This window comes from Hypomesus transpacificus, chromosome 3, assembly GCF_021917145.1.
Source record: "Hypomesus transpacificus isolate Combined female chromosome 3, fHypTra1, whole genome shotgun sequence".
NCBI lineage: Eukaryota > Metazoa > Chordata > Actinopteri > Osmeriformes > Osmeridae > Hypomesus > Hypomesus transpacificus.
The window spans coordinates 10,860,671-10,880,435 of NC_061062.1; the positions used below are offsets into that span (position 1 = coordinate 10,860,671).

A 19,765-nucleotide genomic window follows, 5' to 3' on the forward strand; every position below is an offset into this window, starting at 1 on the left:
CAGTTCGGCCTCTGTTTTCTTATCAGGTAATGTTGTATACAGTAGGTGGTTCTGTATGTGTGTGTCCGATTTGGCGAGCTAATCCCCATCCATTCTTAACAGACAGATGTTTGGCAGACGTTTGGCCATTATAGTCTTACGCTGAGCTTGGTCGCACTTACTGGTGCGTTGTTGGCCTACATTACAAGTAGATAAATGGTACACCCAGTTGGATGTCATACAACTCCAAATCTTCAGAAGTTAACCTTTAGTGGGGACAACTTTGACGATCCCATGTTATATCAGAAATTATGCTGGAAAAACAACAAGACAAGTGGTTGTGATTACTGTGTTAACTACACCACGTTTCCCCGCCTCAGATACTGTAAAAACATTTAAACATGGGAGGACTTTGGGATTGGTACAGTCAGTCAATTATTTACTAACCAATGAATCAATTTACAGTACTTGTTAACCAAAGAATGGTATGTTAAACCAATAAGTAATTTTTCTTCTTAGTACATTAACGTCTAAACAGGACATGACAAAATGCATTGGTTTTAAACTTTGTATACATTGCATATTTATTTCTTGATGGAGTACAATACAAAAATATTGGTTAAATACAAGCTCTGTTGATATACAGTATTTGAAGCATTTCCATTGAGTTCCAAGACCATAATAAAATAGAGTGATTGTACCATTGTACAAAAGAAAATCCTGCCTGTTTTTTAAATAGTAATTTTAAAGTCTAGACTTTGAAATTGTTTTGACTCAATTTCTTTGCATAACAAGCTACTCAAGCTAAAGTGTAAAGTCCATTTGGAATATTATTCATTAGTATTTCTCAGACCAATAGTTGTACTCCATTCACTCTGCTTTGCAGAAAAATCGAATACAATTTTCCCACTTTCATCCACTTTGCTGCGCTTATCCCAACTCCATCCAGATTCCACAGCCCTATCTTTCCAAAATAGCACTTCTGTAAGTCATTCAAGTTATTCATATGGATTTCTTTTTTCATTGCTACACACAACATCCCAAGCAGTCTATGTATTTAAACGGCTTTGATTGTAAAGGGAAACAAGCATGCAATATCTAGTATGGACTAAAGCTGTGAAGTGGGTTTGGCTATTCGTACAAAAAAATTATATTCTGTTGATTTCCTGTTCTATATGTTGCATTTTGCTTTAAAATCATACATAATCATCTTCAGTACTAGGTTTGCTGAATAAATACATTTCCTACAAGCATTGCATAACTTGGATTAGATAACAGTTACATATAAATGGTGTCCATGGTAAAAATACAAGCCAGACAAGAAGTGGTTCACACTTCTTGTATTTTCCATCAAAATGTTCAGCTCATTGTGAAACATGGTGTTAGGCCTAGCCCCCATCCTCCTCCCGGCACCAAAGTGTGCTTTCATGTAACTTCGTAAAATCTCCATCATCCCCAGTCTCTGGGAACTTCAATCCAATTCAGAACCCCAAACTTTTTGCGGAAGTAACCTCTTCTTCATTTGTAAGAACAAAGACCACATCCTGAACTGACTAACTGGATTGGGCCTCTGTTGTCATAGTAACATGTGGGATATTTGGAAGAAAGAAAAGCTCACAGAAGAATGTATTAGAGAGGGGTGGGCAGTGAGAGAGAGAGACAGAGTGTTTCCAGTCTGTGCTTCGTCAAAAGTTTGCACAAAAAAGGACATTCTACCATAACAGGAGCTATTTCCATTTTTATAACTCAACGGTAGAAAAAAGGGCCCAAGAGAATACTGGCCCCAGAAAATGTAGAGGGCATGGGTGACTGGGTGCTTTCCAACTGCATTTTCAACAGTGAACTATGCCTAAGAATGCTTACAATGGAGTAAAGAATAGTACTAGAATAGCACCTTGTCAAAAGCATCATTCAACACACATTCCACCAGTACAAATAAGATGTTGTACTGAGGAGAGATTAAAAAAATTAAATCCTTAAAGAACTGCCAAACGTGTTTGTTTTTTTAAGATAAAAATAAAATAAAATATCATAAACAATTGACCCATGATAGCCTAGCTATGGCCAGGTCATAATACTTTCATAGCAAATGAATACACTAAGCTATGCTTTTGCAAATATGATTTAAATATTTGATACTTGATGTTTGAATTTTGGAAGATGATTGTCTTTTTGGGTGCGTAAGATTTGATGAGAGGATATCAGCAGCATCCTCGAGCATCATGTTCGTCAATATTCATTAGTTAGAGAGAAGAGGATTTGGTGTCCTTAAGACAGAAGGTGTAAGTGAGAGAACAAGAGTGTAAGAAAAAAGATAGAAAGCATAAAGTGCAAATGTGTGTGTGTGTCGGCCTAACTGTGTCAGCTCGGAGTGTGAAACAGCTTGAGTCAAAATGAACAAGTGGAAAGAGCCAAAGACGCCCACACACCAACACTTACTGTACACACACGCACACACACACACACACACACACACACTCACTCTGGTGCTTGCATCCGAAGCCGACAGAGAGTGAGGCATTAAGTTGACCACCAGAGTGGTCACGCAGAATCTTTTACACAGTCCATTGTACTCATTTCCAGTTCACTATCCTTGAAACTGAACCTACTGGAGATGTAGAAAGCTAGCATTCTACAAGATAGAGATATCCCTCTAATATGCTGGCGGTCTGCCCTATGCTCGAAGCAAGTGAAGAGATCCATTGCTGTTCAGCTTGAAGAGCAGTTGAGGCTGACCGTAAAATATGGTTTAGGTTGTCTGGGTTGATAATCTCTCTCTGAAAAGCTTTGTGTGTGTGTGTCTGCGTGTATGTGTATGTAGATAGATGGCATCATCATCTGTCCTGGTTTATGCAAGGATATGGGGTATTGCGATTACCTTCTACTTTAAATAGTGGAAGGTGAGTATTGAGGTCAGGATTAGCGATGGATTGAAGGTTATATATACACAGCATGCCATTTCTCTTAGACACAATCAGCCATTGTTATCAAAATATCAAGCAGACATTACAGAAGCCCAAGGTCATAGGTCATACTTCCAGGCATCCATGATGGTAAATTGTATTTGATGAATGCTTAAGCTGTATTATATTCTATACTTCTATAAATGGACAGTGTGGTCCAGTGGTTTCAAATAGAATTTGTATCCAAACATGGATTATGGAAGTTGTATTCCTCATTTAGTTCTATGAGTAGGTGGAGTAGGTCCGTAGTGGAAGAGCTTGTGACGAGGATTTACGGTCAAATAAGTTGGTTTTGGGAGTTGTCGGCCATGTATGGATGTTGTAGTACGTGTATAAATGTTGCAGCCCATAATGGATGATGAGTTGTCGTCCAAGTACAGGTAAGTCCATGTGTAGATGTAGGCCTGCTGTCTATGTTGGCGGAGGTCCGTCGTATCGCAGCATGATGTTAAAGGAGCGGGCGAAGTTGTTGGATAGGGAGCAGCTGGCCCCTTCATCCATGAGGGGCAGGAGGAAAGCCAGAAGGAGAAGCGCCAGCAGCAGGATCTGGAGGGGTAATGCCACCCTGCACACACGGTACAGCAGGCTGGGCCTCTTCTGCTGGAATAACAGAGCCCAAAGAGAGAGGTCGGCACTCACATGTAGTAAACACACACACATATATTGTACAATAGATGCACTCTACTGCAGATACCCATCAGACCAAATGCTGCATGCACATTTTCAGCAATCACCCACAAAACTAAATGCATGTAAGCGGTATAACCAAACATACCAAAGGCCAAAACAACTGTTCTTTCGTGCTTGAAAAGCAAGAGAGGAGAGAGAGCAACACGGTTCTTTTGAGTGAAACAAACACTCGCCCACTGCCATAACCTTCTTGCCCTCCACCATCTCTATTTTACTCATTCCACCAACCGCCTCTTCATCCACCTCTTGCTTAGCTTCAGAATGAGAGGAGGAGGAGGAGGAGGACGATAACATGAAAGCCTCTCAACTGAGCTGTGCTCTCTACCTCTCCATCCACACACCAGAACCACCTCAAACAAAGCAGGTATGAAGCGGGGGATGTGTGATGGACAAGCGTTAAGCGCCCCTGAATACATAAATCAATCATTTTATGGAGGTGCTAAATCTGTCAAGCACCAATTACCCCACACTAAACCCTACCCAATGCCTTTAAGCAACACTCTATTAGTGATTGCAGCTTAAAATATTTTAAACAGGAATGCTAAAGATAATTGTGATGCTTGTGGTGGTGTTGATTATGATAATTGTTGTTATTTTTATGACGTAAATGGCAATTTGTTATGCCTCAATCAATTAAAAATGTATTTGTATTATGTAAATGTTGATTCCAGTCTTTGAGGATTTCAGGACTACATTTAAATTAAGACAATGGAAGACTGCTGAATGATACATTTTCATTTAGTTCTATGTTCTTTATCTATACATAAGTTTATATGTTTGTGTTGCCATGAGAGTATGTCACCTACAGGAGGGTGTGCTGCAGACGAGTGTGCTTGTGAAATGTGTGTGTGTCTAAACTGTTAATGACTGGTCGGGTAGTAACAGAAACTGACTGCAGACACCTGAGATGAGAGAGTTTACCCTCTGATAGGTACTATATGTGGAGCATGGATGAGTGAGATTGTGTGGCTGTATATCTGCAAGATTGTCTGGATTTATCCTGCCACTAATAGCAGTTAGAACCATGTGGTAATAACAGTCATTGTTACAGTATGAAGGCACAAGGCATGCTTTGACTCATAAACACAGTCATTACTGCACTGTAGTTTTATCTGTATGCAATCTAGACACAAGAACACAAACTAACAGGAGACCCTCTGTGAAGGAGATATTACATTGACATTAAGACAACATTGCATTGCATACTGTATCATCTAGATACACACTATCAGAAAAACATAGCAAAACATGACGATCGACAACAGGTACCTAGTTTACTGTACAGCAGCAGAGAACGTCTGATTGGTGAACATGTCACATGACTTTGCTGCTGTTTGTAAGTGGCCTAGATACTGTGTGGACTTCAGACTTTACTCTCCATGTGACCCAACTGTGGGAAGCTCCACGGTATCATCTGGAACCTTTACTACTGTTTAAATAATGCAGAAAATGTGGGGCAGACATAAGTCATATTTTTAGCCCCTCACTGTGCATCTGCTCCAGTCTCAGTCGGTCTGATCGACACAGGGGGCAGTAGAGGACAGGGTGAGAAGGTTGAATCAATAAAACCAGTTTCAGGACGGTTTTGTGTATGACTCACAAAATAGTTAAGGTCAGGATTTAGTCTGACAGTTAGGGAAGATGGACGCGATGACTCATCAACCGGTAACCCCCCTTCCCCAAAGTTGTGCTTGGATAGTTGTAGTTATCAACCTTTCCTCCTACGTCCTACATCTAACAGTGAAGAACAATAACAAAAACTGACCTTAAATCAAGGGGTTAGTTGACTCAACTTTAAAACAAGGTGTATCTTATGGAATGTTGTGTGTGCTGAGTGGTTGCCCTGTGAGCATGTGTGGGAAGACGAGTGGATGAGTGGGGGTATGGTATTTCTTAATCCCCCTCCCAACAGTGCTAAGCAACCAGGCCTCAAAATCATGTCAGCGTAGAGACTTGGGGCACGCTTGAGTTGGTGTCAGTCTTGGGTGGTTAAATGAGTGGTTCTCCAACTCAGGACGCACGCGGACCAAAGCTGTTACAACCCAACAGCTTCATTCTTTTCTTTTTGAGTATTGTACACTTTCACATTCTGAAAGCTGAAAACATACATTTTGACATGTTCCCTGTGTATGATGTTATTGATGTGGAAACACATTTTGAATCGTGTGTTTCATAGTGGTCAAATTGGTTCAGTAGAAACAATGGCAAGTCAAAGGGGAGTTTGGTAAAGGTACCTTTTGTATTTTGGTGGTCTCATCTTGTCCTGCTCTGACACCCTGGTAAAATATCAAAACATACAAATTAAATGTAGCCATGCCTCTGTGCTGAACACAAGTGAAGACAACAGTTGTTGGGTTTTAGTGTAACATTGCCATCTTGTGGAGAAAAGCAACAACCACAAGGTGAATGTGGTGTAACATAAATGTCAGTGTTTCCCATAAAACTAATTTCAGGCCTTGGCGGTACACACCGAAAAACCCTAGACAGACAAGGCACATGGGATGGCAGGTTGACATATTTTACAAAAGAGAATAAAGTTGGGTGAAAACGGTTTTGAATGTTTTAATCCTATTTAACTATGATACGGGTTAACATATCCCAGTACTAAATGTAATGTTTAATATGTTATGTTTAAATATATACCCTGCCAATGCTTGAGATCATACACTCTACATCAGTGCCTCAGAATGCTCTTTAACTCTGTTGGCCATCTCTAAAAAACAGCTCTCACCTTGACACTGAGGTGAGTCTTAAGGTCTCCCACATCCTTCAGTTTGGACTTGTAGAGCATCCAGCGATACCTAAGCTCCTCCAGACTCATATCCTCTACCCCAGGCTCTGATTTGGTCCTGACCCCTGAACCAGGACGCTGGCCCACCTGTAGAAGGCTCTGGAACTGCTCCTGACCCCAGCCCACACCTGACCGCAAGGCCTTTGGAGGGAGTGAGAAAAAGAGAGATACATGGATGGAAGGGAGAAGAGGGGAGAGCGATGGAGAAAGAGTGATACAGACGGAAGTAAAAAGGAAAGAAAAAAGATGAGAAAGAGAGGGGGAGGTCACAATAAAACAAAAGAGGGAAAGAGAAAAGATCAGGGTGGAAGAAAGGAAGGGAGAATAGGATATGCAGTGTTAGAGGAAGAGAAACATGGAAGAAGATGAAAGAGAGAAAGAGAGAGACAAGACCACATTTTGAACAAAGGGCTCAAAATGAACTGTTTGCAATATCCTTCCATGTATTATTCCCATTGTGGCAAATCGTATTTCTTTCATGCATGAACTATCAAGCTCAGCCAAGGCTAAGATAAGTAAATCGCAACAAATGCTTCAAGGGATAAGCTAGTATCCATAACAAAAAATAACTGTATGCAACACCAAAAAACTAAGCATCAGTGACTTTGTGTACTGTCTAGCTTGCAGCACACCTGATCTTCACTACAGACCACGTGTCTCTTAAATCCTCATAATCTCCATTGAAAGGGGGTTAAATGGCTGAGCGGTTAGGGAAACGGTTAGATAAACGGGCTATCAATCAGAAGGTTGCCGGTTTGATTCCCGGCCGTGCAAAAAACGTTGTGTCCTTGGACAAGGCACTTCAACCTACTTGCCTCAGGGAAAATGTCCCTGTACTTACTGTAATTCGCTCTGGATAAGAGAGTCTGCTAAATGACTAAATGTAAATATGAAACAGGGCTTAGTCTTCAGGGGTCATTGACAATGTCTGTCTTCATTCAAACAAATCAATCCCCACACAATCCCTCTCTCCATTGACTAAAGTGTCTTTTTATTTCTTTATGGAAGCGGGTGTTTGCGGTTTCCCAAGCCTGTGATTTGCATCCCTTGTGCAAACATCAACTGTTTGACTCAGTCTGCAGAGGTTAACTTAGTCGATTGGTTACCAGCCTGATACTTTTTGGGGTCTGAACTTTATTGTTTTAGAGTTACTAGAGTGGCAGCTAGAAGCTTTGGTGCAGTTTAAAACATCTTAAAGCTATAATTCAGACTTCTTAAGAAGTTATTGTGTCGTTAATCTTAGTTAGTCCTGAGGGACAATTTTTTTTAATCATCCACAATATACTGAAGATCAGTTCCAAACCTTAAATAAATCAATGCAGAATTTTTAGTATAAGTATATTTTTCACTATTCTTTTTGTGGCTTTTTAGATTTTTAATTTATCCATGTCACGTGGACAACACTGGCAGAGAAAACAACAAACCAACCTTGAGTGTGTCCTGTCTGATCTTGAGTTCCTTGCTGCTGATCGACCCCCTGGAGTTGAGTATTCCTGAAAGGACTTCATTCTCTTTGAGTAGCCAGGCCTCAAACTCCCCTCTCCTCTTCTCATACTCAGCTGTGCTCAAGGCCTGCCCCGGGCTCCCCTGTAGGACCCCACCAGTAACGGCATTAGCTCAGCAACAGAAAGGGAACTTTCAGTCAGTGTCAGTTAATTTGGCTTCATGAGGACAGCCTAGTTTTACAAGAAAGTAAAAGAAAAAAAAAGAGAGAGAGAGAGAAGTTCCTGACGGATCAGCGCGTTTGCTGGTGTCATGAAAAACATTAAAAGAATGAAAAACGGTAAATCAAAGAAACACTCAAGACATCCGAGAAAGGACCTCACCTCTACATGCTGCGTGGCTCCCACGGCGCGTTTCGTCATCGCCGAGTTTCGGAGAGACAATGGGGTCAACCCCGAGCCCTTTCCAACAGAGGTGAAGGCCCCTCCCTCACCCAAGCGCTCCCCTTCGCTTCTCCCCACCTCATCTTCTCCTTGGATCCCATGTCTGCTGCTCTCTCTGCTACCGTGACCGTAACCGGCGCGCACAGACGCCACTTGTGTGTTGACCGTGTCCCGGGATAGCTGCTCGTCCATCCATTCCTCAGTTCTATCACTGGACTTGGAAAGCCCCAAACCCCCGCTAGTCTGGGCACTTCTACCTCCTCTTAGGGTATCTTGCCCTGTAAGTTGAGTCCCCCCCCAAGAGTCAACCTCCTCTACTCCGGGGCCCTGTCTGCCCCTCTCCCCCTCCTTCCCTTTCCCAGTATGCCCGCCCCCACTCCCCGCTCTTTGGCTTGCCTCGTCTTGTAATCTGGACGGAGTTTGATTGAAAGTGCCCAGTACTCTCACTTGCATCGGTGAACTGCCCATAGCTGCCATGTTACTCTCTTCAAACCCACCCTGGACCCACACACCCTGACCTCTACTCACCCCTCTTTGACCTGCCACAAAATGATCTTCTTCCCTTTCCTCCATCCTACCCCCTAGCTCAGGCCCAGAGCTCTCGCAAGCCCACACACTGGGGCCCTGTTCTGGGTTGCCCTCTGGCTGTCCTTGTCTCTGACTGTTGGAGCTTTTGGAGGCCATGAGCTGGCTCCCTCCCTCCCTGCACAGAAGCTTGTTGTCTGTGTGGTCACCACTATGCTCTCTAACCCTCTCGTTCTGGAAGTCTGAGTTGGAACTGTGGCTATTCAGCAGCCTAACAAATGGAACAAAGAAACAGTGGAAGATTTTTAGTCAATGACTCACATCAAAAACCACTGAGCTGAAGTTTAGGAACCAGATCTACGGAAATTACATTTAAGATCAGGCCACTCAAAACAACAGAGATGCACTCATACATCTATCTGAAGCAGGATACCTGTGTGTGTTCTGGGCCATGGTTCCAACAGTACCTGTAGAGGTTGAGGCTGAGATCGTGGAGGGCCATCCAGGACTCTCGCAGGCGCCTCATGTCGCTGAGGATGTGCACCGTGCCCTGCTCAGAGGTTCTCTCTAGCACCCCCTGGCCCTGTGCCTCCATCTGGTGGAGCTGCAGCTCCTTCTCTGGAAACTCACCCAGCGCCTTCTGCAGGACCAAAAGGGAAATTGACAGACAACAATACATTTTTTAATGAGCGAAATTAGAATACAGAGAGGAAATTGACTGAAACACAAGCATACCAACATCACAAAGAACTAAAATACTGTGTCTTCCTAGTGTGACAGGAGTAATCGCGCAACTCGTCAGTCACTTAAACCCAATCTTCACTCGCACCAGACTTCAGACATTGGCAAGGCCTCAGACTTGCCAACCCAAATACTACCCAGCTACGCTGACGTGGGTGGACTGTACTTATACTGAGGAGCACCTCGGCTACACAAGCATCTAGTTCCTCTAACTATCATCACTGTGTTTTAGCAGGTACAGAACAGGGCAGCGGTCGTGCTTGCTAATGCAGTGCACTAGCTACCTGGGCCTCCTGCTCTCTGTTGTCCACGCTCCACTCCCCAGACGGGCTCTGGTAGGACTCCAGCTTCTGCCTCATGATCATCAGCCACTTCTCCACATTCAGGAGGCTCTCGTGGAAGGTCTCGTGCTCAGCGATGCTCTCCTCGCTGTCTTTCACCCTCACCTGACACACAGCAACACATAGAGAACAATAAACATGAGTACACAAGGATGTGTGCACACAAGGTGAACACACATATAGAGTACATATATATATATATACTCTAACTAAACTAAACATTCACAACCCTCACCCATCCTTTCATCAACACTCCTTCATACACAAAATATATCCCGCCCACCAAACACACACACACACACACACACACGCACCCACACCCACCTCCCTCCTCCCTATCTTACCCTGACAGTCTTGTACAGGAGCTTCCAATCCCCGTAGAGCCTGTCGTACTGGGCTCTGTGGGTCTGGCTGCTGGACACCAGGGTCTCTAGGGCCATGATGTGGGCTTCACAGTCCTCCAGGTCCTTTTTGACAACCTGGGAAACAGGGAAAGAGCAGAATTCAGCTGCTTATAGGATAAAAGTCGTTCCAACTAAAAACTTTTCATTAATACAGCAAGAGAAAAAGAAAGACTTCCTGCATCTGCAGACAACTTTCATCACTTCCTTTCTTAATTCAGGTGGTATGAGAGTGTGTAAGGAGACGGTTTCCTGGTTATTTACCGATGCAGCTTTACACAACAGAATGAGTCCAGGGTTTGTGGGTGACCTCTATCAGCCAGAGTATGAGGCTACCCCGAGGACATCATTGGCCAACTATCACGTCATGTTCTCTGACGTGACTCGCATTGCAATTACTCTGGACAAAGTATCCTGCCATGTGGTGTAACAGATAACCAAACACAACTTGGATTCCCTCTGCTTTGAAACACACCTAAAGTACCCACCATCAATCGTGTGGTATGGCAACCATTTTCTGACACCTTTTGCTAACACGTGACTCATTGATAAATAGATAAATAGATAGATAGTAGGTTGATATTCAATTGAAATTGAAAAACAATTTGTTTGTTGGAAAGGAATTATACTGATAGAGAGATATTACATTTCTATGTATTGTTGATTCATAATAGGAAGTCTCAGTCCCTCTGGGGATACTACAGTCTATCAGACAGTATTTGAGCCATGGCAAGGCTGCCAGGGTATGGTTAACAAACATACCCTGAGCTGGTCTGACTGGCTCTTTTTAGCCAGTATATCTGGCTGGAGGCTGTCAGCTGCTACCAGCCGGTCTTTCAGAGGAGTCAGCTTCTTGCGGATTGATTCATAGGCATCCCCAAAATCTTTGGTCCTGGATATCAAACCCTAGAGAGGGGACAAGAGGATAGTGCAGATTGAAGAAATTAAATAGTTTGCTATGCAAGTTTACTTTCATAATTTGGGAAAATAAGCAAAACATGTCTCAAGATAAAGAAAAAATGTATCCCAGTCAATACTCTGCGGATCTGGCACTTAACTCCAAATCGACTTATTTGGAATCAACCAAAGCAAACAACTGCACAAACACGCACACACTCGCTCCTCCCCACCTGCAGCCGGCTCTTTCTCTGCAGCAGCTGGCTGTGCAGGATCTCTCGGTTCCTCATGGCCCCGCCAAGCTCATCCAGCAGCCCCTCTGCCCCCTCGTGGCCCAACACAGAGATCAGAAGCTCCTTCTTCACCTGCAACAGGCTCAAACGCTCCTGCAGCTGCAGGCTCGGCTTCAGGAGCCGCTGGAAAGGGAGAGGGGAGAGATGGGGTAAAATGGTAAGACGGGGAGCAGTGGAGTGACAGGAGGGTGGTAAGAGAGTGAGGGGGGGGGTTAAAGTGAGAGTGCAACACAGGGAGATGTGTGTGTATGGAGGGGTCGAGGAGGGTATGATGAGGAGAGGTGGAATGAGATAGAATGGCAGAGAAGAGGGTGAAACAGGACTGTATCAGTGTACATAAAAAAGAAAAAAGAAGAGAAGAGGTGTAGAGGGAGACGTAGTTTGAAAGGAGGGAAGAGAATAAGTAAGAAGGAAGTAAACCTGTGGTGGTGTGGTTGTGAAGGGGAGCGGAGTGAGACAAGAGAGGCATTAACTACAGGAGATGTAAAGATGAGTGCCAAAGAAGCAAATGGAAAGTACGAGAGAAGGAGTTAGGAGAGGAGACCAAAAGGGAGGAGAGGAGTCAGAAAGTAGAGAAACCTAAAATAGAGAGTTTAATCACCACTGTTGAGTGGCAAAGGAGAGGAGAATAAAGAGAGACAACATAGAGGAAATCCCCCCCCAAAAAGAAAATTATAAAAAGCTAAATCAGACACTGAGAAAAGGAGGCAGCAGTTAGATGATAAAAGGCCAGATGAGGAGAAGTAACAAAACAAGAAGGAGGGGAACAAAAACAGAGAGAAAGAAATAACGAGCGACCACACCACAGATGAATGATTCTTTTTTGTCAACAGTGTGTAGGATCTTCAGATCTTCCCTTTCATATTACCTGGGATTTATTCAACCACCTGCATTTGCATTACAGCACACCAAACTCAGAAGAGAAAAGGGCAGGTCATTTTTGTGGTATAAATGTAATTTTCTGAGCACAATAGCCTGCTGTATGTAGGTCTGATTTGATTTCCCTAGCTTACCTAATATCCCTGTGACGCTCTGGTTAGATTGTCTGTTGCTCTACCAGTTAATGGGTTAGTTATTTCCCTTCACAGTTCTAGAGAGCTGCAGCGACTTAAAGTTTCATGTCTTTCAAGTCTATAATTGGTTGCCGGATAGATGGTTGTCTTTTTCTTTTGAACAATGCTAACAAGACAGCCATTCCTTTCCTTGACTCCTATTCCTCACTGAAAGTACTTTTTTATTTTATATTTTCTTTGATAGAATCTCTCCTCAGCTGCATGCATTCAGTGCAGATGAAAGAACAAATTAAATAATGTATAATATAATTATATTAAAACAACTGAGTGCAGAACCTTGCACATTTAGAGGGTTCTCCTCACCTCAATGTCCTGCACCAGCCGTGCAATGTGGGAAAACTCTGACACTTCATTGGAAGCTTCTAGAACTTGAGACACCCTCTGGCTCCACTGTGAGAAGACATGGAGGGGGTCCTGCAGCACCTGCCTCAGCCCTGCTTCTGCCTCCGAACACAGCTTCCCCGCCCGGCACTTCACACTGGAACACAGAGGTGAAAGACATTTGTTTTAAACAACGGAAAGCACCAGATGGGGGACTTGATAGTCATGTCAAGTTGTAGAGACGACATGCCCAAAACTAAAATTAGACTCCAGGCCTTTTAACCTGTGTGGGTAGATGCTGTTTCTTGATTTAGATCATGTTTGTACTGAATATATTCTTCACTGTCAACAACTTTCAATTGCCAACAGTGCTAGGACTAGCAAAAAAGCAGAGGGTGTACTTTAAGATTGTGTTTCAAAAGTTTCAAGGGCCTTGTTTGATTAACACCAAATAACAACAATCTTGGAGAATAAAAGAAAAGAACAGTTCCATTCAGTTTGTTTGCCACAAAGGGAACAGGGACATCTTTAGAGTATTAAGATGTGTCCAAAGTGTGTATACTTACCTCTGGTGTTCCTTGACTGCAGCCAGCACATCATCTGAGAGGTGCCGGGAATCATGGGAGAAGCGGAAGAGTTCTTTGAGCTGGGTCTTGAGGTGTTCCACCTGGGATTCCTCAGCCGCAAGAGCATTCCGAACATTCTAAGAAAAAAAAGAAGAAGAAAAAATTGGATTCATCAGTCATGTAGAATAGTATGTATGTAGAATGATTACACCAAAGGTTGCGGGTAACTGTATTCATTTATATTTATTTTATGTGTTTATTATATGCTTTTAAGTAACACACAAACAATACATGCAAGTACAGCAGATACTAAGAAGAGTACAGTTCTAACAACACAGTTCAATCATCTGAAGTTATATTGCAATGATGTTGACAGTTGGAAAAGTAAATGATACCTTGAAAATTGTTCAACAAACATTCAAACTGGTATGAAACTAATCGAATCTTACCCTTACTCATTTCAAAGTGGCCTCTCTGTAAATGCATCAAATTCTCTGACATGAATTTAAATCAATCAAAGTTCAATGGTGGTTCTATTATTGCATGCATTTATTAAAATCAAGCTATTCTTTTATATATATATATACACAGTCAAAAGATCATGATACACTTTTTTTTTTTTTTTTTTTACTTATGAGTTATAAACAAAATATGCAGAGCAGTGTTTAGTTGGGTGTTGCTATATATGTATGGTGAACACGTTTCTGTCACACCCTTCCTTGTACCAGTGTAGTTCTAAAACGGATATTTGTTCCTGAGAACCTTTTCATACAAATTGTCCTCAATACACAGCTCTTAACTGCTCTACAAAAACAAAGGACTGATAACAACATGATATACGCATTACCATTACAATAATTTGACATTTGAATAATTTGGGACTGGAGCAGAAGAGACAAATGATAGCTGATAATTATGATCTACCTTCAGACTCTGACAACCTGCTACGCATAGTAGTCTTATCACCACCCCTTTTAGGCATGTTGCCTGTGGCACATTCCAGAAGAGTAATACTTAGATTAACCACTTAAAAACAGGGCTAGCACAGTCCCTATGCACTGGTGTGAAGGACACTGGGTGTGAAGGCAAGTAAGTAGAGGTAAAAAGAGTGCTCATTATTGCACTGAGGGAGTGAAAGTAACAGGGAGGTTACTAGGTGCTTAGAAGAATAGAGAGGGGGCGTCTGAGAAGACATACTAAAAGAGGAAGAAAGAAAAGGGAGGGAGAAGGAAGTGGCAACATTTTTTATGAGGCAAACCTGGGTAGTAAGGGACGGGGTTTGAGAAGGAACACACAGAGGGAGTACAGAGGAAAAACTGAAGAAAAAAGAATGCTGAACCTGACTTGCTTAGATTTCTCTAATCTTGGCAAAGCAGGTCCGGTTTAGGAACATAGACTTACTGTGTACTTCCTCCACTGTACCACCATCTGCTCCTCCGTCTCTCCCGCCTCTTTTCCTTCTAGCTCTCTGCTAAGCCCCTGGAGCTGGGCCCTGAGCCCTGCAATGTCCTTCCCCAGTCTCTGACACCGGGCCAGGTACTGGCTCTGAGAGTCCAGGCTAAACCTCAGGCCCTCACCGGCCTCGTACAGCCCCTGCCTCAGCCTCTGCCAGCCCAGCCTCAGCTCCTCCGCCTCCTCCACTACCACCTCCGCCCCTGCTGGAGAAGTGTGGGAGTGCACGGCCTCTGCCAGGCCTTCGATGTGCAGCAGGGTCTTCTCCTCACTGGCCACACTGTCGTCCAGAGTCTGGGAATGAGAACCGTGAGGAGAAGGGGAAGGGGAGAGGATAGGGAGAGAAATGTAAAGAGGAGAGGGGAAAGAAGAGAGGATGTAGGGGGGAGAAAGCAGCAGAGGAGAGGAGGAAAGGGAGTGGATATGGGGGGGGGGAACAGACAGAGGTTTGATCTTGTCATATGAGCAGATATAAAACAGTAAATTAGTTGAAGGAACGCAGTCAAAGGTCTTTCAATAACATCTTAGCTGAGACAACTTCTTGTACTTTCCATGAACTACAAACTGTTTCTATTTTCGTAAAGACACACTCAGAATTGATAAGTAACTGTTTTGATATTTCCTTGCGTCTTTCCCCCTCAACAGTCAAGAGCTATATTTTCCGGAGGGAAAACTAATCTTAGATTGGTGAGTCCTAGCGTAAAGAGACACATCTACCTGTTCTTGTATACATGCTCACCTGTAGGGCTTTCAGCCTGTTCTCTGGAGAGCCCTCCCTCTCCATGAGGATGCTGAGTTCCCCGGTCTTGGACACCAGCCATGACTGGAACTTCAACACAGAGTTCTGGTACATCTGGTGCTCTTCAGCCATCTTCTGAAGCAACGCTAGACGCTCCTGCCAATGACCGGGGTTGTGAAAATCAGGATGGAGCTGGGTGAAGACAGGTCTGGTCTAACTGTTAACGAGTCATGCTTTATAGATGTGCTGTTGAGTCTGTTCTATTCTAAAACGTCTCTTTGTACCTCAATTGGAATTCATCTAACCGAATCCAATGGTCAATGCTTAATAAGAAGCACTAAAGAGTGTAATTATATCTAACAAGACTAAAATCTAATTTATTTAATAATAAAAAAAATCTACAAGGACTCTCAGCTACAGCACTGTGATCTCAATACTTGAGCCAAGTCAAAAGCTATAGGGCTTATTACACATGGACTTGCTGCTTCAGCATAAGTACAAGCCTTCGGAGGAGCTCCCCGTTGAGCACCCCTAACCCACATGAAACAGGCAACATGAATCATCTGTGTAGTTTCTCCCTTTGGACTAGTTGCATGGCGCAACCGATAGCGAGGCATGTTCAAACGAGCGAACATCACAGAGACTCTTAGAAATAGTGCGGAGTCTTGCACTGCATGATGTCATTAGATGTTTCAAAAGGGTACATGGTGTTTTGGAAGAGGAATATGAAAAAGACAACCAGGAACAATGTCTTGGTTGTCTGAGGAAAGAAGGAAGTACCCAAAACACAACAGCGCAAATGAAGAAGTAGATTTTCAAGCTTCCTTTCTTGGTGTAATGGGTCTGGATATAATCGAATGTTTTTCACGTTTGACACTGTGCTTTAAACACAGTGGGAGTGCATACCAAGATTTTGTTGACGCAATCTTCAAATTAGATACAGAATTACTGAGAGTAATGGAACTGTCAATCCATTCCTGAGTGCACCAACACATCTGTATTGCATTATTTTGCACACTCTTAAACATACACATACCCTCACATGCACAATCAAGGACACACACACAAACAACCACATGCACACCTCTGACTGGTCCCTGATGTTGTTGTAGGCCTCCTGAAGACTTTCCTGGGCCTGGGGGTCCACACTGGGGTCCTGGGTGCGGTTGTGCAGGGCAGCAGCCTCATCCAGCAGCCTCTCCAGGAGCGGGGCCTGGGCCTGGACATCGCTCACTATCACCCTCAGGTGGTCCACCTGAAACAGGGATGGGACTAGCTCAGTGTATCAGCCTTTGAAGGTGGATCAAGAGATCCAAGGTTCAAATCACCCCTCCCCCCCGATGTTACTTTGGGGGGGGAAAGTATCTTTATAAAAATGTATTCATTATCCAAAGCAACGTACAGAGCAGGATTTGAACCTTCCACTTCTAGACCAACAGTGAAATGCTCTACCATTGAGCTACCCCATCCTTCATTCACATTCTATCCAATTTCAGCCAGCATGGAAAGTAACACACCTGCCACAGCTTCTCTTTCACGCCCAGCTGAAGCTCTGCCTCTGCGTCTAAAGTCCGCCGTAGCTTGGCTAGCCACAGCTCAAACTCCTCGTAGGCCTTCAAATACTCACTCCAATGCAGCCACACCCACTCTATTCGACTGAAGGATGAAGAAGAGGAAGATGAGAAGAGTTTATATGAAAGCAAAGAAAATGTGACTATAATTTTGGGGTGAGTGTGTGTGTGTGTGTGTGTGCGCAGGAGGGTATGTGTAGATATGGAGTTCATAGGACTGACATGCTACCTGTGACAGTGAATGATGTAAGTGCAGGTCTCCTCCCATAATGCTTTGAGGTCCTTCAGTTTGGTGTGGGTCTGGTTCCTTGTCTCCTCATCTCCGTTCTGCAACAGAACCTCAGCGGCCACCAAAACCATGTCCATCTTCACTCGACCATCATGCTCTGACTCGTGGATTTTCTGTCAGACAAAAAACATTCAATATGAGCATTGATAAAATCATGTTATTTTAATGACGTACACTTTCATAGCATACCCAGGGGTTGTTTAACAGTATTGTGAGAAAATAAAATTTAGAAAGAAGAGAATCTAAAGTTACACACCAATTTGTCCGATTCTCAATGGACAGTCATGCACCCTCATATTGTCTAAAACTGTTCTCCAGTGCCGCATGTTAGGCCCTCTTTCTCTATGTGGGAGGGTGGGTGTCAAAGGTGAGACATAAGGCAGTTCATCGCCTGGGGTGGGTCCCTCACCTCAGTCTCTCGCAGGCGGGCCTCCAGGGCTGCCCGGGGGCCCTGAGTGTTGTCGTTGGTGCGGAGCCTCTCTTGGATGGCCTGCATCCAGCACAGGGCTGCTTCCAGGCTCTCACTAAACTCCTGCTGCTCTTGCTGAGTCATGAGGGGATACACGTCTTGGGAGGATGAGGAGGAAGAGGTATGCATTTATAGTAACATGATTACAGTGGCACAGTAAAACATCTTCTAGTAAAGTCCCTTCTCGGAAATTGTGCAAATATTTCCATTGTAAATGTGACATTTTATATCCCATATTTGGAGGAATGTCACAGAAAGGTACATGTGTGTCTCCCTCATACGTTCAGTATTGCACAACCCAATGTATCTTTAAAGAACATAGCTAGGCATCACTGATGAGTATGTGAGCCTAAAGTTACACCCTCTCTGATATACCTGCAGAATCAGAGTGACTGACAATTTAACAATGTACCTCTGCTAACCTTATAGTATTGGAAAAGTGGCATCCGAAGTTCTGTTCAAAAGAAACTAACTTCACATTCAGATTATATTTAGACAGCAGAGAGCAGTGGACAAGGGGGCATGTGGTTAACAACATTGGTAACTAACCCATTCTTATTCTGAGGAGATATTGAGAAAGGGAACACCACTGTGAGATGAGTCATCACAAGGTCAATTAAAAATAAGGAAGATGAAGCCATTAAAGCAAGGAGAGCCATGAAGGCCAAAGCTGTAGCGTTTTCTCCACAGGAAAAAGAAAAACTAGTTAGAATGAGCCCTCTTCCTGAGTGAGTCATTTCTCCCACCACAAGATCAGAACCACCATTCCCTCCCTCAACAGTACCCACAAGTTTTCCATTAAAGCACATTGGTGTGCTTCTAAAAAACGGTATTGGTTTGATTATACAGGGAGTTGCCAGCTCAACTAAGACACAGTTGTGCTCCTTACAACTACGTAGCACAACTCAATAGTGTATTCTGAGCTACTTGTACGCCCCTCCCCTCCCCGCCATCTGTTTGACAGCTATAAACGTAAATAGACTTACAACACGACAATTGATACATTTCACACACAGTCGCCAAATTGTATCATTGTCGTGAGAAGTCGTTCCCAGTGCGTAATGTTGACTTTCGTTAAAGATTGCACATAAAACCTACCTGATTTTCATTTATTCAAATAACTTCAACGGTACGATTAGACACGATCAAAACAATAATAAGATAAAATGTATTCCAGCCCCTACATAAAAGAACATTATTAAATAGTTTATTTTGCGATTGTACGCGTTAAAATGTCATCTATTCAATAGAAATTTTATTACTGCAAAGGAGACTGAAGTTTACCATTGCATATTTGCGGAAGAATTAGCCATCAGTTTTAAGGCTGCACACTAATACCGATCAACAAAAAGAGATAGACTGGTCTGGTAGCCCTCTAAATTATAGTACAAAAAACTTACCAATAACCTCGCATGTAGTGAATGTAGAAATTGGCGTGCCGAAATAACGTCCCGATATGACTTGTAAACTTGTAGCGCAGGAAGTAAAGACACAGGCCCGACAGTGGCATTGAACATACTAGCCGACCAGATTGAACCAGACGAGAGCAACAAATCCGCAGAGCAACCGATAATCGTGAAGGGTGTACGCGCTCTACGTCAAGAATTCAAACCAAAGGCGCGTCCCAAGAACAGTGAATACACGTGCGTTGATTGACAGCGCAATGTGCACCGCAGATTAAAAAACGCTTCACCGGCAAAAATTGAGTGGGGGATGTGGTTTAGCCTACTACATTTCAGACAGGCTTCTTTCTGTATGACAAAACTGAATGTTCTTCT

General features: G+C 43.3%; 1 protein-coding gene across 2 annotated transcripts; it reads right to left on the reverse strand.

The window, feature by feature from the left end:
* Positions 1-533: 533 nt before the first annotated feature.
* On the reverse strand, positions 534-19,528 carry syne3 (spectrin repeat containing, nuclear envelope family member 3). 2 transcript variants are annotated; one of them, XM_047052013.1, is made up of 19 exons: positions 19,388-19,528; positions 17,928-18,085; positions 17,459-17,631; positions 17,176-17,314; positions 16,743-16,913; positions 15,659-15,814; positions 14,869-15,213; positions 13,468-13,604; positions 12,884-13,058; positions 11,448-11,630; positions 11,080-11,223; positions 10,261-10,395; positions 9,860-10,021; positions 9,302-9,474; positions 8,250-9,105; positions 7,852-8,010; positions 6,364-6,564; positions 5,867-5,908; positions 534-3,539 (listed from the first exon to the last, which is right to left on the reverse strand). In XM_047052013.1, the coding sequence occupies exons 2-19, from the start codon at positions 18,069-18,071 to the stop codon at positions 3,354-3,356; spliced, it is 3,681 nt and encodes a 1,226-aa protein (XP_046907969.1). In that variant the 5' UTR covers positions 18,072-18,085; positions 19,388-19,528; the 3' UTR covers positions 534-3,353. The 2 variants fall into 2 exon arrangements, with proteins under 2 accessions (XP_046907969.1, XP_046907963.1); XM_047052007.1 differs by having other exon boundaries at positions 534-3,542.
* Positions 19,529-19,765: the final 237 nt, after the last annotated feature.